General features: G+C 37.3%; 1 protein-coding gene across 2 annotated transcripts in view; it reads left to right on the top strand.

Moving 5' to 3' along the window:
- The window catches only part of GRB14 (growth factor receptor bound protein 14), a 127,005-nt gene extending 118,000 nt beyond the window's left edge, over positions 1-9,005 (top strand). The window contains exons 10-14 of one of the 2 annotated variants that reach the window (XM_065880241.1): positions 3,904-4,020; positions 4,112-4,184; positions 4,332-4,419; positions 6,610-6,703; positions 8,018-9,005. In XM_065880241.1, coding sequence (XP_065736313.1) covers positions 3,904-4,020; positions 4,112-4,184; positions 4,332-4,419; positions 6,610-6,703; positions 8,018-8,164 — 519 coding nt within the window. In that variant the 3' untranslated portion in view covers positions 8,165-9,005. The remainder of the gene's footprint in view (positions 1-3,903; positions 4,021-4,111; positions 4,185-4,331; positions 4,420-6,609; positions 6,704-8,017) is intronic. The other variant, XM_065880243.1, reaches the window with a different exon arrangement.
- The last annotated feature ends 5,114 nt before the right edge of the window (positions 9,006-14,119 follow it).

Below are 14,119 nucleotides of genomic sequence, written 5' to 3'. Positions count from 1 at the left end.
CATGATTTGGAGGCAGTTATTATTTGGTGTCCTCTTAATCATAGAAAAAATATGTTATAAAGTAAGTACTTTCTAGTCTCATCACTGTCATTAGTGTACAAGTATGGTATTATTCTTGCTTCTTTGCGTTGCAAGTGATCCTACTGTTGATCAGTATGTCTATGGCATTTTGGTTAATGTAGCTTTACTTGTTCAGCACCTTGTATGAGAGAAGACATTCCTTGAATGAATTGGCTGTAAATAGGGATAGAAGGACAAGAGGTTTAAGTCTCTGTTTGGTGAGGAAAATGACCTGTCCTGTATGGCAGTTGACATGATCAGAGAGAATAGCATCAAGAATTCTATCTCTACTCTTCTTAATTTTCATGAAGGAAACTAAAAAGGTTGGGGAGGTATTTGCGTTTATTTTGGTGTCTATACAGAATCCCAGGATAATTTCTACATTATCATGAAAGAATCAGTGACCTATATCCTGGATGCCAGTGTCTCTCACCTGCCTCTGCTGGTTTTCATTGAGGCCCCATGTTCAAGGAACAACAGGGAAAAGTTCACACACTTAGTCATAGTTTTAAAGGAACAATATTGTCTTCTTTTCCAGGGATTCATTTTGAGAAGGGAAATGAGAAAAAAATTATCATACCATAATGAACATCATAACTATATATAGCACATAATAGCCATCCCGTCAGCCTTTGAAATGAGAATCATCAGCAGATATTTCAAGAAGCCAAACGTATTTGGTCCTTTTTAGGATAATAAAAGCGATTCATTTAAAGGAGCATCTGTTAATATGGTCCTGGCCAGAACAAGGGGATGGGAAAAACAAGTCAACTGAAGTTCTTATTATTGTTCACATTTGACTCTGAGCTAGACATCCCAAACTGCACTTTCTTCCCTGTACCTCCCATTCTGTGGTACATAAAAGAACCTTAGATAGGGCCTGTTACTATCTTTACCGTAAGCGTGACCTTGATTGAGTCACTGCTGTCCTACAGTATAAAATAAGGGGGACAGTTGCGTGATCTCTAGAGTCGATTACACCTCTGATGTCCTGTGGCTCTGTATGACACTGATGAGAGAACAATGTCTGAGGAAATTCTGTGCCCTCTTACTAAGGCCCGTGCTACACGTTTATGTAGGTCTTTCAAATGGGGTGACAGGGAGTGAGTGACTACGAGCTGCTGCTTAGCTACTGCCTGAAAAACATTTCATGTTCCAACCTCACTAAAAGTGTTTGGATCTGATCTCGAGGTGTGGTCTGGATAATCCAGGATATACCCAAGCCTCTTCTTTCTTAAAAAGAGAGGCATGCCATTAAAATCATGGACACTTTTTTAGGGCTTGCCCTATTTATCCCACCAGAAGGAAGAAGTAGAAAAAGGGACAAATATTTGAGAAATACGCTGATTCTGAATGTTATCAACATCACTTTTCTATGTGAAAGAAATTGAGCTGAAAATGACCTTTCGGTTCAAGTCAGATTTTGCTTCACTTCCATTTCTTTGTCCACCAAAGGTAAACTATTAATTTTTCATCCACCACCTGCCATTCAGTAGAAAACATTTTCTATATTCCTGTGTTTTCCCCTAGTGTAATGTAGCAAATGAAAATACTTATTTGTATCGTAGACTCCCTACTTAGGTCAAGTAATTATGTAACATGGGATCTTATTTTACATTTCAGCCTGTCATATTATAGGAGAAAAATGAAAAAAAGAATAAGAACTGGTTATGTTTTTGTTTCCTAACGGTATTTTTATGTTATCAGAACCTTGTGATTACAGAGCCCATCTTGGCATGTGAAGGCAGAGATATTATAAGGATAAAGCTATCATTATGATTGAGATTAGTTACTCTCTGGCTTGGGCAGGTGGAAGCTTTTCATTAATGTCAGCAAAGCAAAAGTATATCCATCTGGTCCACAGCCCAGCACAGAAGATCACGGGGTGAGAAGGGCAAAGTAAGGTGTGACAGCAAATAGAGATTACAGAGACAGCATCTGTTTGGAAAGAGCAGCTGTCAGTTATGAAGCCTCCTATAACAAATGAAAGATTGCACGCCGAATCTCCAGAAATAAAGATGAACCGTAATAAGATTGTGGACCACTACAGCAAGGTTTCAAGAGGAAATAATAAATGCTAATAAAGTGGGATGTGTAATGCAGTGATAAATTATCCCCCCTCCCATTTTTGTATGAACCAGGTTTTGTTTCAAGCAGACTTTTGTTTGTTTGTTTGTTTGCGGTACGCGGGCCTCTCACTGCTGTGGCTTCTCCCGTTGCGGAGCACAGGCTCCGGACAGCGCAGGCTCAGCAGCCATGGCTCACGGGCCCAGCTGCTCCACGGCATGTGGGATCCTCCCGGACCGGGGCACGAACCCGTGTCGCCTGCATCGGCAGGCGGACTCTCAACCACTAGCGCCACCAGGGAAGCCCCTCAAGCAGACATTTGACTAGAGTCTGTTAGACCGAGCAGGGTATGGCTGAATCCATGTGGAGAGAGAGAAAATGGTCTTAAGCCAGGAGACTCCAGGTGTATCTTGGCTGATCCTTTACAATGAGAACTCTGGTTTTTGTGTTGCTCTTCTATTAATGACGAGTGGGGAAAAACTATTAAACATTGTTCATGCTGGTTTTGGATGTTTTGTCTTTTAAGAGTTTTAATTCTTATAAATTGAGTGACACTTTTTTTAAAAAAAAATCTTTATTGGAGTATAATTGCTTTACAATGGTGTGTTTCTGCTTTATAACAAAGTGAATTGGCTATACATTTATATGTATCCCCACATCCCCTCCTTCTTGCATCTCCCTCCTACCCTATCCCACCCATCTAGGTGGTCACAAAGCACCGAGCTGATCTCCCTGTGCTATGCGGCTGCTTCCCACTAGCTATCTATTTTACATTTGGTAGTGTATATATGTCCATTCCACTCTCTCACTTCGTCCCAGCTTACCCTTCTCCCTCCCCATGCTGAGTGACACTCATAACTGAAGATTCCGACAACTGTTTTTTTTTTAGAATGCATGACTTGGGTTGGCACACTTTTTAAAAGATGGTTACAAAGTAGAGCCCTAAACAAAGAAAAAAATAAAAATAAGGTCCAGGTTTTGGATGTTTTATTTTCACCTTCAGAGACTATGAATACAAAAAGTAATTCGTGAAAAAGATGACTTTATTACTTGTTTAAAATCATGTTTGTTTACAGAGTATGTCTTCCTTTTATATCAGTTCTTCTTTTGTCATTCAGACTTATTTTTGAAGCTCTCATTTTGCCATGTTCATGCTCACAAGATGAAAAAACATTCACGTATTAAATCATAGAAATTTTAGTATTATGGAGTTACCTGAATTATTTCACTAAAATTCGTTTTCTAAGTTAGAGAAAAGTTGATGTGATAAACTTTTAAAATACATATTGTTGGTTATAAAATATGGGTACTATTTGTTTCTAAAGAAGTGATGTAAGTCAGTCTGTTACAGCTTTAGTGTATCTTGAATCTTAATAAGTAGATAGATTTGACATTTAAATGATCATTGATGAATCTCAAAGCATAATAGAGAGGTGAGTTTGGAAGTGATGGATCTTCTTAGCCACAGGAAAGGTTATTTATTCTTTTCTAAATATGAAGAGATAGGGTTGCTTTAGAAGAAAGACATGCTTACCTTGAAAGCTTTTAATCTCTTTATTCAACACTTAATTCAATGACCTTAACAAATAACTGTATAACTTATTTAACCAAAATATTTTATAGCACCATTTTCTGTTGAATATGTATTGTTAACTTTTTAATTTCCTGCTAGCCACCTCTGGAACCACATCCTAAAATGGAAACGTACTGCCAGCAAAGCACTGAAAGGTAACTTCAAAGATGTTTTCAAGGTAAAAAATGTGCTTTTTTTTCCAGAGAAGTATATCAGAGAATTCCCTGGTAGCAATGGACTTCTCAGGCCAGAAAAGCAGAGTTATAGAAAATCCCACTGAAGCCCTTTCAGTTGCAGTTGAAGAAGGACTAGCTTGGAGGGTACAAATTAGCTTCATGTTCTTCAAAATATTTATGATTTGAATTTGTTTCTCCCCGAAAGTTAAAATTTGTTTCCCACTTCCTCGCACAGAAAAAAGGATGTTTACGCCTAGGCACTCATGGTAGCCCCACTGCATCTTCACAGAGCTGTGCCACGAACATGGGTATGTCTCTGCATATTCAGTGTGACTAACTGGGTGGCAAGATGTACATTTAGATGTAGTCATTGAGGGGTTAGGGTAGAAAGTACACATAATTAAATTGTGATCATTTCAAACAAATCTTTGTATTCCTCCACTTTATCTCTTCAGCTATCCACCGGTCCCAACCATGGTTTCACCACAAAATTTCTAGAGAGGAAGCTCAGCGATTGATCATTCAGCAAGGTCTAGTGGATGGGTAAGTTTGATTTTGAGTAGCACTGATTTTGATTTCTCCTATAATCAGTAATGACTTATTCAACACACACAGAGAGTTTTGACTTCAGCTTATTAAAACAGAAGTGACTTTATTCTATAAGGATGGTTGTCATTGAATCCTAGCAATACCTATACAGTTCCTGTTACATAGTGTGTGCTTAGCATTTGCGCATAAGGAGAAGATAGCGGAACAGGATGCTCTGCTCTTAACCAGTGATCACTAATATTACCCGTTCTGTGCATCTCAGGTATTAATTGACGGGGGGAAAACTGAACTTGTTTTGGCGTGTCAACATTTTGATTTGAACGAATAATATGTTTGCAAAGTATGGTTTGTGTCATGACACTATCTTACGTATTATACATTTTTTTAGGTTTGATGCAGGGTGTGTTAAAGTAAAAAGCTGTTTCTTACATATTTAGACTGTCTTATTTTTTTCTTTCTGTTTACATCCCTATTTTCTTTTCTCTAAATTTTAACAGTTTAAAGGAATATAAACCTATGAAACCAGTACTTTTGGACTCTTCTCATGTTATCTTTTAGTGGGATACCACAGAAGAGACAGGAGAAACAGAAAATTTATTATGCAAGATTTATGATCTAAAGAATTTTCTTTTTCTCAGATTACTCAGTATTTCAGATATCAATACTTCCTATAATACTAGCTGAATTCTCTTCCCAAATGCAATACAAGTTATGGAGCTTGTATTGAGGTTTGGATGAGAAATAAAACCAGCATCAATTTAAACAAGTGGTAATGGGATCTTATATCTTCATGGGTTGGCTTAAGATGATGGCAAAATTTCAAGGTGATTTAATACTGACATTTGGATAAACATGCACCTTCACGTGGAAGATTATTAATAGCAAGTCGGCATTTCAGTAGACTCTAAATAAGAAAAGATTTCAATATACTTCTCTGCATGGAACACGGTCTTTTCAGATATAAATCTGAGCAATCAGCAGAATTACCATCTAAGACCAAGAAAAGAAATAAATCACAAAGAATTGTCAAAATGTTTTGGAGAATTATAATTTCCCTTACTTCTGAGCCCATTTTTTGTAAATTGAATGAAATAATTGCATAAAGAATGGCAGTATCTTTATTTTTTTTAATTTTTAATTAAAAAATGGGTTATTTGGGGTATCCTTTTGGAAAGATGTGATGATGCCAGGCAATCCACTAGGTGGTAGTGGTGATCTACTCAGGAATGGGGAGAGAATTAAGCTTGATTGACCAGTGAAACTCCCTTTTGTCCCATCTCCTAGAGATGTAATGTCGGAATCTCACACAGCACAGATGAAATGGATAATCTCATCAGACATCTGTGATGGCTCAGATTTGGCAGTCTCTTCGCCCAGGCACAGTGAGATCAGTATTGGAGTCACCAGTGGGGACTGTTTGCACAGTCTGTTTGCCAACAATTAATATAAAGCTGGTTATGCACTGAATTGCCAGTTAATAAGAATCCACGCCTGGCAGCATTTTTCTCAGGCCATTAGGCCATGTCTTGTTTTTCTAGCCTGTTAAAGAGGCTTTTCTGCTGCATTCTTCAAGGTTAAAGTATATGTTGTTTGAGTGTTTCTTTTACTTAAAATATTTTGCTCAAACATTTAATAAATGATTTCAGGATTGATTTTTTTAGAATATATTAATTTCTCACTTTCTGTTGTGTATGTAATAGTAGGAACCAGAATCAAAAGAAAGGACCCAGTGTAGAAGAGGGGGTTAAAAATTATTTCACTCTAAATAATTTTCTTTTTTTAGGGCCTAACATGACCCAGAAGTTAAAATAACAATATGCTAATGCCTTATTCCCTGTACCAAAGAGTTACATGTGAATACCCAGCTTTCCCAGTGGAAGAAGGACGTAGCACTAGTTATTGATGCCAGCATAGCATTATATTGGTTATCGTGAGCAAGCATTCTGACAAACGGCTGTGTATTTATCCTATTAAAATTAAATTAGCTCTGATGATAGTTTTATAGTATAAGGTTTATGTTATACCATATTGTTTACCATGTTGGATAATCCCATCATTGAATACATAGTAAAGGAAAATTCTGGCTACATTTATGAATATACTTCCTGGATTTGGTACAGGCTATATTTCTATGAAATCCATGAGTAAATGTAGAAAAATATTGAAATCCTTCTCTCTCTTTAGAGTTTTCTTGGTACGGGATAGTCAGAGCAACCCCAAAACTTTCGTACTGTCAATGAGTCATGGACAAAAAATAAAGCACTTTCAAATTATACCAGTAAGTAATTTGTGATTTCATATTCGTATATTAGAGATGATCTTAATGCATAAGCTTTTGGAAACTTTAGTTTTTTTTTGGTTCTTTTATTAAATATAATTTGGGAACTTGTGCTTTGACTGGAGTTACGTTTGGCAGAAATGGTTTTATGAGACTGAATTAATATAAGAAATACAGGAATTGCAAAAATTAAATTTCCCTTTTCCCATGAAATACGATTTGGTAATATTGTATAGACCCCATGCCACCTATTGTTAAAAGGTTACTGAAAATTCCTTCTCCTGAATTCCTCTAGTGGTTCTTTAAAAATCGTTATTTTCAAGCCCCTTTTCCTCTCTTGTCCCCACAATGCTTTTTTGGTGTTTTTTGTAGTTTTGTTTTTAATCATTATGGATAGGTACACAGGTGCTGTGGAACTGGAGATCATTATTTAAACTATTCTGAGCACATTTAAAAATTTTCGGTAATTCTGCTTTGATGTGGCACAACTTGCTTTGGGATTTTTTTGTTGCTTCTGCTGCTTTTGTGTGTGTGTGTGTGTGTGTGTGTGTGTGTGTGCGCGCACGCATGTATGTATGCACGTGGTCTGTGTATTGGAACCAGATAGTGTGGAACAGAGATTCAGTCTACTTTCAAGAAGGTATTACATCAGATTGCTAAGTTGCTAGTGTTTTCTTTTTTTTGAATGACTTCTTTTTGGAACTATCCAAAGTCCACGTGAAGTATCTTCCCTACTTCATTGATTATGTGAGCGATGTCCCTGGCATGTATGAATTGCTTAATGCCTGAGATCTCACTGCAGAAAACAAAAACAGAAAAACCCCAAAACGCTGTCATTCCACTAACACAGTATTTGATTGCTCCACAATCAGTTTACTGATACAAATTATGGTGAATATTCATTTTTAATATATTAAGTAAGGCTTTAGGTAGACAACAACTAGAAATGGAAATTAATTTCTGTAGGTGGGAGTATTAAAATTTTTTGTTTACTTTTACACTGAATAGTGCCGGTTTCTCACTGTGCACTGTATTGATTCAGAATAATCCTACTATTCTAACTACTGAACGTTAAGAAAATTTAGAGACAGAGAAAGTAGAGCCACACTGCTTACCTTAGGATCAGATGGTATTTCTTTTAAATGCAAGTGAAGTTACAAAGAAGAAGTGGACATGCCATAACATTCTTTTCACTGTCCTTTAGTATTATAAACACATCAGTTTTGGCATTTAAAGATGCAGTATGCAATAGAATATGATTGTCTTTCTGGGTATTTGGCCCTTCTTACCAGTTTGTCGTTTTTCCTGTTGCAGGTGGAAGATGATGGTGAAATGTTCCACACCCTGGATGATGGGCACACAAGATTTACGGATCTAATCCAGCTGGTGGAGTTCTATCAACTCAATAAGGGCGTTCTTCCTTGCAAGCTGAAACATTATTGTGCTAGGATTGCACTTTAGCCAAACAAGAAGTGACTTGTTAAACTGCTGAAGAAAAAGGACTCAAGAGAAAGGAAGACCATAAATAAGGGTGAAAGCATTGCCATGGTGAAAAGAATCTATTTCTCTTACAAGTTACAAAAAATAGTTTGTGCATTACAAATAAGTAAAGATTTGGATTGACATTACCTTCATCATTTAAATATTAGTTAAAATTAAACCTCCAAAAAAAAAATCTGGTGTGTTCTTGTGTGATTTTCCATTACTATAATATTTTCTTCAATTATGCACATTTTAAACATCTTTCTGTCCTTATTTACTATAGCAACATTAGAATTCTCAACCACAAAGGATGAAAAAAAGTTGGGGCTCAGAATGAATTATTTGTGGACTGAATTTCAATTAACTACTGTTTTTGTAACTTAAGAAGTATGATAAAAACCTGAGTTAACAATTAAAAGAAGCTACTCACAACCTGTTAATAAAACTAAAAACTATTTTGAATTGTATATTTTCTGAGTTTATTATAACCTTAAAATCAAATCATATTTTGAAATAGCAGCTTAAAATTATTTTGAAGTATTGATATATTGATTTTTTTTCAGGATGACTTTTATTACATATTAAATTATTAATTACACTATAATGTTTACACTGATACTGTACCTATTAGTGACCCGTTATTCACTGCATTTTTTTCATTCACTTAAGGATTGACTGGAACTATCTACTTGTTTTTAAGGAAATGATTAAAATATAGAGGGGATTTATATAATTTGCACATGATTTCTCATGGCATGTAATCTGTCACAGTGTAACATTTTTCACATTAATATTTCACATTTGCCCCACCCTGTAACTTTCAGAAGTTTCTTTAGATCCTTATACAACTAGATGATTAACCTGATCAAAATGTTAAAATCAAAGATGCAAAATCTATTAAGATCCGAATAGGTAAATCCATGCTATTCTCTTTGCCTACTCCCTTTTCATCATCTTACCTTGGCAATGTCGGTATGGAAAAGGTTTTGAAAACATGAGGCACCCACCTCCCTTATCACCTCACTGAGACCATCTAGAAAGTTTTTGTTGGGATTTATAACTCTATTTTTCCTACTTTTTGTGAGAAGGGTATTCATTGTTCTAAAAAAAGATGAGAAATAAAACATTAAATAAACGTTAAAATCATACAAAATATTGCTCATCCCCTTTGATCCTCGTAACAACATTTTGGGAAAGTTAAGAAGATTTTTTAAGAACAATATTACAAAAATGCATACTGTAGTTTTAAATAAAAGCTATTCATTTTTGGTAATAGAGCATCTGAAAACATTCATACAATGCTAATAAAATCAATTATTACTGAAAAAGAATTACTGGCAGAATTTTAAAAATACTCAATTTGCTTTTAGCCAAAGCAAACCTAATTCTTAAAACACTGAAACTCAGAACATAAATCTGATGCTATAAAATATCGATCTGGTGTCTACAAAGGCTTGAATGACACATAGGACCCCTAAATAGAGGAGCAAGAGGTAAACACACTCGACCCTTTCAACCTTGTAGAGTATCTCTGATTATTTCTGATTTATAAAAATATTTTGTGTTTTGAACTGATATGCATTTTCTTATTTTGCACCAGGGTCAAATTGACAATATCAGAAAATGTAATATTTTAAATGCTAGACTCTCATAAATTGACCAATTTGTGCTTGTCTTCGTTATTTGTGCCTCTAACTTCATTCACAATCTAAATTTATTGTTGTGGAGCCCAGATTTTGTACGTAATTGCTCATTTTGGTCTTAAAGCATGAGCCAAGAAAAATTATTGAGGAAGGGCTGACATTATCCTTCCTGATTCCTTCTGATAAAGGGTTTTGAACACGTGTGTATGTATGTAAATCTTATATGAAATTAAATCTGAGAGTGTCAGACACATCAAGAGTTAGTACAGTATTAAAATGGATCTCCAAGAAAAATGTGAATTACCTTTGGATTATTTTTCATTTTGGTTTAGCCAAGTTTTGCTATCTTGCACCATTTTAGAGTGGGATTAGGTCAGATTAGCTCTATGTTTTCTTCTTTTATTCTTTTCGTATGTTGGAGTTGGTATACTTTATTCTCCTAGAAAGAAAAAAAAACCCAGCAGGTCTGGTCCACATTGTTCTTTTTCGTTTTTTTAAATGGAAGAATCATTTATTTTGAAACATTCAGGAAAACTAGGTCAAACAAGATAAAAACTATGAGTGTTTCAATTCAGAATAATTACTTGTTTCACATGTATAATGGTGCAAAGACCTGACTGATTTGAGTATATTAGTTGGAAATTTTTATCTTAGCTCTATTTTAGGGTGGTGGTCAGCATCAGTTAATCAGAGGCCCATGGGGTCTCTAGCTTCTGATCACCAACAGTGCCAACTCTACATATGGTAGTTGTGTTACGGTAGGGATACCAGACTATCACCTGGATTATGATTTCCCTGAAGAGGAAAGATTATCATTGGTTATGGGTACAATTTGGTGTTTCAAGCTGGCTCCATATTTAGAAAGCTCTTCCCTCTATTGCCAGGCATTCTTAAGCTTTTCTGTGCCTTGGATCCATCTAGCAGCCTCGTGAAATTTATGGACTCACTTCACAGAATGTCTTTAAATGCAGAAAGTAAATAGAATTTCAAAGCACAGTAATTACAGAAACATAACTCTACAACTGTATATGTAGGTGGACCCCGGGTGGAAACGCTGCTGTAGCGTGGCCTGCTGTGTCTCCTGGCTGTGTTGACTGTTGCCCATATAAAGCCTCTAGTTTTCTGTCTCACGTTCTGTAGGGAATACAGGAGCTGATTCTCAGTCAGTGTTAACCCACACCAGTGGGGCACAGAGTAGTTTGCTTGAGATGCAGCGTTCTTGTAACACTTATTGAACACTCAACCAAACCTTCATACCTGCCTCTTGTGGGATTATCACCTCCTGCCAGTGCTGGCTCCTACACTTTTACCATCTGTGACACTTAGGCATGCTCATAACCAGGGCACTGCTTGTAATGTCTCTAACTGCATGTATCTCAGACCACAAATTATAGATGTGAACAAGAGAAAGGCAAGCCTTGGGACTGAGCACATAACTATACTGACCCAAAACGTCATTGCAGAGATCCCCCAATTTGGGAAAGGGATCTGAGTGAATTTTTAACCAGCATAAATACTTGTTTCTACAGTGGGGTATCAGGTGACTAGTCCTTTACCATGCTGGTTCGCTTTGTAATTATAAAAGATCCACCAGTTCCTAATTCGACCCCACGTGATACACAAGGCATTAGAAGCTAGAATTAAGATTATAGCTCTGAGGTTAGACTTTGCGGATTTGGATTCCAGGCCATTACATAGTAGCTATGTAGCCTTGGTCAAATCACAGTTTCTTCTCTTCTGTAGAGGGTATTACAATCACCATCACCACCACTTCTTCAGTGGGGGAGGCGGGGGTGTGTGTGTGAAATGAAATCGTCGATGTAAAGTGCTTAGCACATGGTCTAGAATCTTAGTCGATGTATCTTTTGTTATATTAGTGATTGTACATTTAGGTACTCCACCTCCCTGGGACACTGCCCATTCCACCACTGAGAATCTTTGCTCTGCCACCACTTGTTTGCCCTTCCTGCCAAGAACAACATAATATATGTCATACATCGTGCCTCTGCCCTGGTTTCAGTCCTTTGTATAAGACTGCTTTTGTGGAAGTAGCCACGGTTATAGCACAGTGGGGGGTACCCAGACCATCTGTAGGGACTCTGTGGACAGCTGTCCCTAACTGCACCGGATCCTACAGACTCCCGGGCTCCCTTCCACTTGCTGATTAATAAATATAAAGTGAGATTTGAGATTCTCATACTTTCCATCTCCCTCCCCCCAAATAACATTTATAGGATGGGAAGTATAGAAGATTCAAAACCTGCTCCAGAGACTGCCACCTAGACAACACAGGAATTGAGCTAACACATGGCTGAGTGGAGGAAGAATAAAGGACTCTTAGGTGATGGTACATCTCTGGGAAATTAGTAAACTTTCACTGAATAAATGTGTCCCTGGTTGTACACTTAGAGTGGATTCTGCTCCCCTCAGAAGCTCTTGTAATGTTGGCAATCTGATTAGAAGCTGAAAACAATGCTGTCACCTTGTGTGCTTGTTAAGTTTACTTCAGCATGTACTGAGTGCCTATTATGTGAAAGGCACTTTTAGAGATGCAGAATTGAATATTAGAGTATTGGATACACAAATATGTGTCCTAGAAGCCAAACTGGATAAGTGTTATAAATACAATGGGAGAGAGACATTGGTTACACTTGCTGAATGATGGGAAGAATGAGATGGGTCCTGGAAGGCCTGTAGGATTTACATTTACAAAACCTTGGAGAAAGAGCCGACAGTGTCGTCAAAGGGGGAGTGGAGGCAGCATGGAAAGTGCACAGATTGAATTTAAGAGTTTTTCAGCAAATGACAGCTTCATTGTAACTGAAGTATACAGGGCATGCGACAGAGGGGAAGGCCATGGCTAATAGGACTGGAAAGGCAAGCTTGGCAAAGTGGTTTACATTTTAGTTAAGGAAAGCCACAGCCAGGCGCCCCATTTCATTTTTACCTGGTTGAAATCAGGAATGGGCTTTATTAGTCTTTTTACCTCTTTTAAACCAAAGAGCTCATCAAGAAGCCATTGCAATAATCTGGGCAATAATCAGGAGAGCCTGCTCTAGACCCATAGGCATGAAAAAATGATTTTATGGAGGGGGGAATCATCAGTGTTATCATCAGACATTGGAGAAGCAAAGGGAGGAGTTGAAAATTATTAGTAGGTTTAGGGTCAAAGAAACTAGGAAGATTGTGATAATTATGAGGTAACAAAGGTCCAATTTTAACAGATGTCACTGGAATTCTTTGAAAAATAATTCTCTTTATTTAGAACCTCTTTATATAGGAAGGTGAGCCTGAAGGCTTGATGCTAAAAAAAAATAGGTAAGTACAGAGAACTTCATTTTGCATTGGAAGATAATTTGGGCATGGAAGTAGACTGGGAGGCAGCAACAGAATGAATCAAGGGGCCTAATGAGATGGTGGGAGGCTGGAAGCTGAGGAGAAAGATGGCCGTTGGCAAAGTCCTGAGACCAGGCGGTAAAAAAGACTCTTAAGAACATGGATATTGAGGACATATTTCTTGGGATGTTTGCTGTGTGGTTCTACAATTTAACAACCTTTCATTTTCCCAAACCTGATATGAAGTCTCCACACATACAAATGACTTGGAAGAGAGTTGTGGTAGAAAGTCCAGAGAAAGGACCATGCTCCACATCAAGGTTTAGGTGGGACGCCAGCAAATAAAATTTCAGCAGAAATAGGAAATTCAAACAACAGGAACAAATGTCAGAAATTTTGAGTTGGGCTTCGGCCTTCCAAGTAGATGTAGATTGTTTTACAAAAACCAAAAAGCAGTCTGCCCTCAGCTAAGATATAATTTTCACTTTCTGTAATCGTTAAAAAAAAAAAATCACCCTTTGTTTGCCTTAGCAGCAACCCTAACTCATTCCCTGCCCTCCCCCTTTATAATGTACCTTCTTGCGCATCACCGTTTCTTCACTTGCTGTGACTCAATCACTGACATTCCCCCCACCTCCCTGAAACTGTGTGGCCACATAAAAGGAAAAAATTCAGACCTTTCTTACATGCTCTTTCAGCAACTTTGGTGCTGCTAACCACTCTCTCCTTGAACCATTCCCTTCTTTTGTTTTCCATGTCAACAAAATCCTTACATTCTTCCTATCCTGCTGGATGCCTCTTCTTGGGCTTCTTTACAAACTTGTTGCCCTTTTTGCTCATCCCTTAAATCTTGCTATGCTCAGCTACGTCCTAGGATTAATTTCCCTCCCTCCTTATTTTACTCCAACCCTGTAGACTCTTTCCTTTATTCTCATGGCTTCACATACCGTCTTAA

The sequence above is a fragment of the Phocoena phocoena genome, chromosome 7, assembly GCF_963924675.1.
Source record: "Phocoena phocoena chromosome 7, mPhoPho1.1, whole genome shotgun sequence".
Classification (NCBI taxonomy): Eukaryota; Metazoa; Chordata; class Mammalia; order Artiodactyla; family Phocoenidae; genus Phocoena; species Phocoena phocoena.
This window is presented reverse-complemented; position numbering and strand designations above follow the sequence as displayed.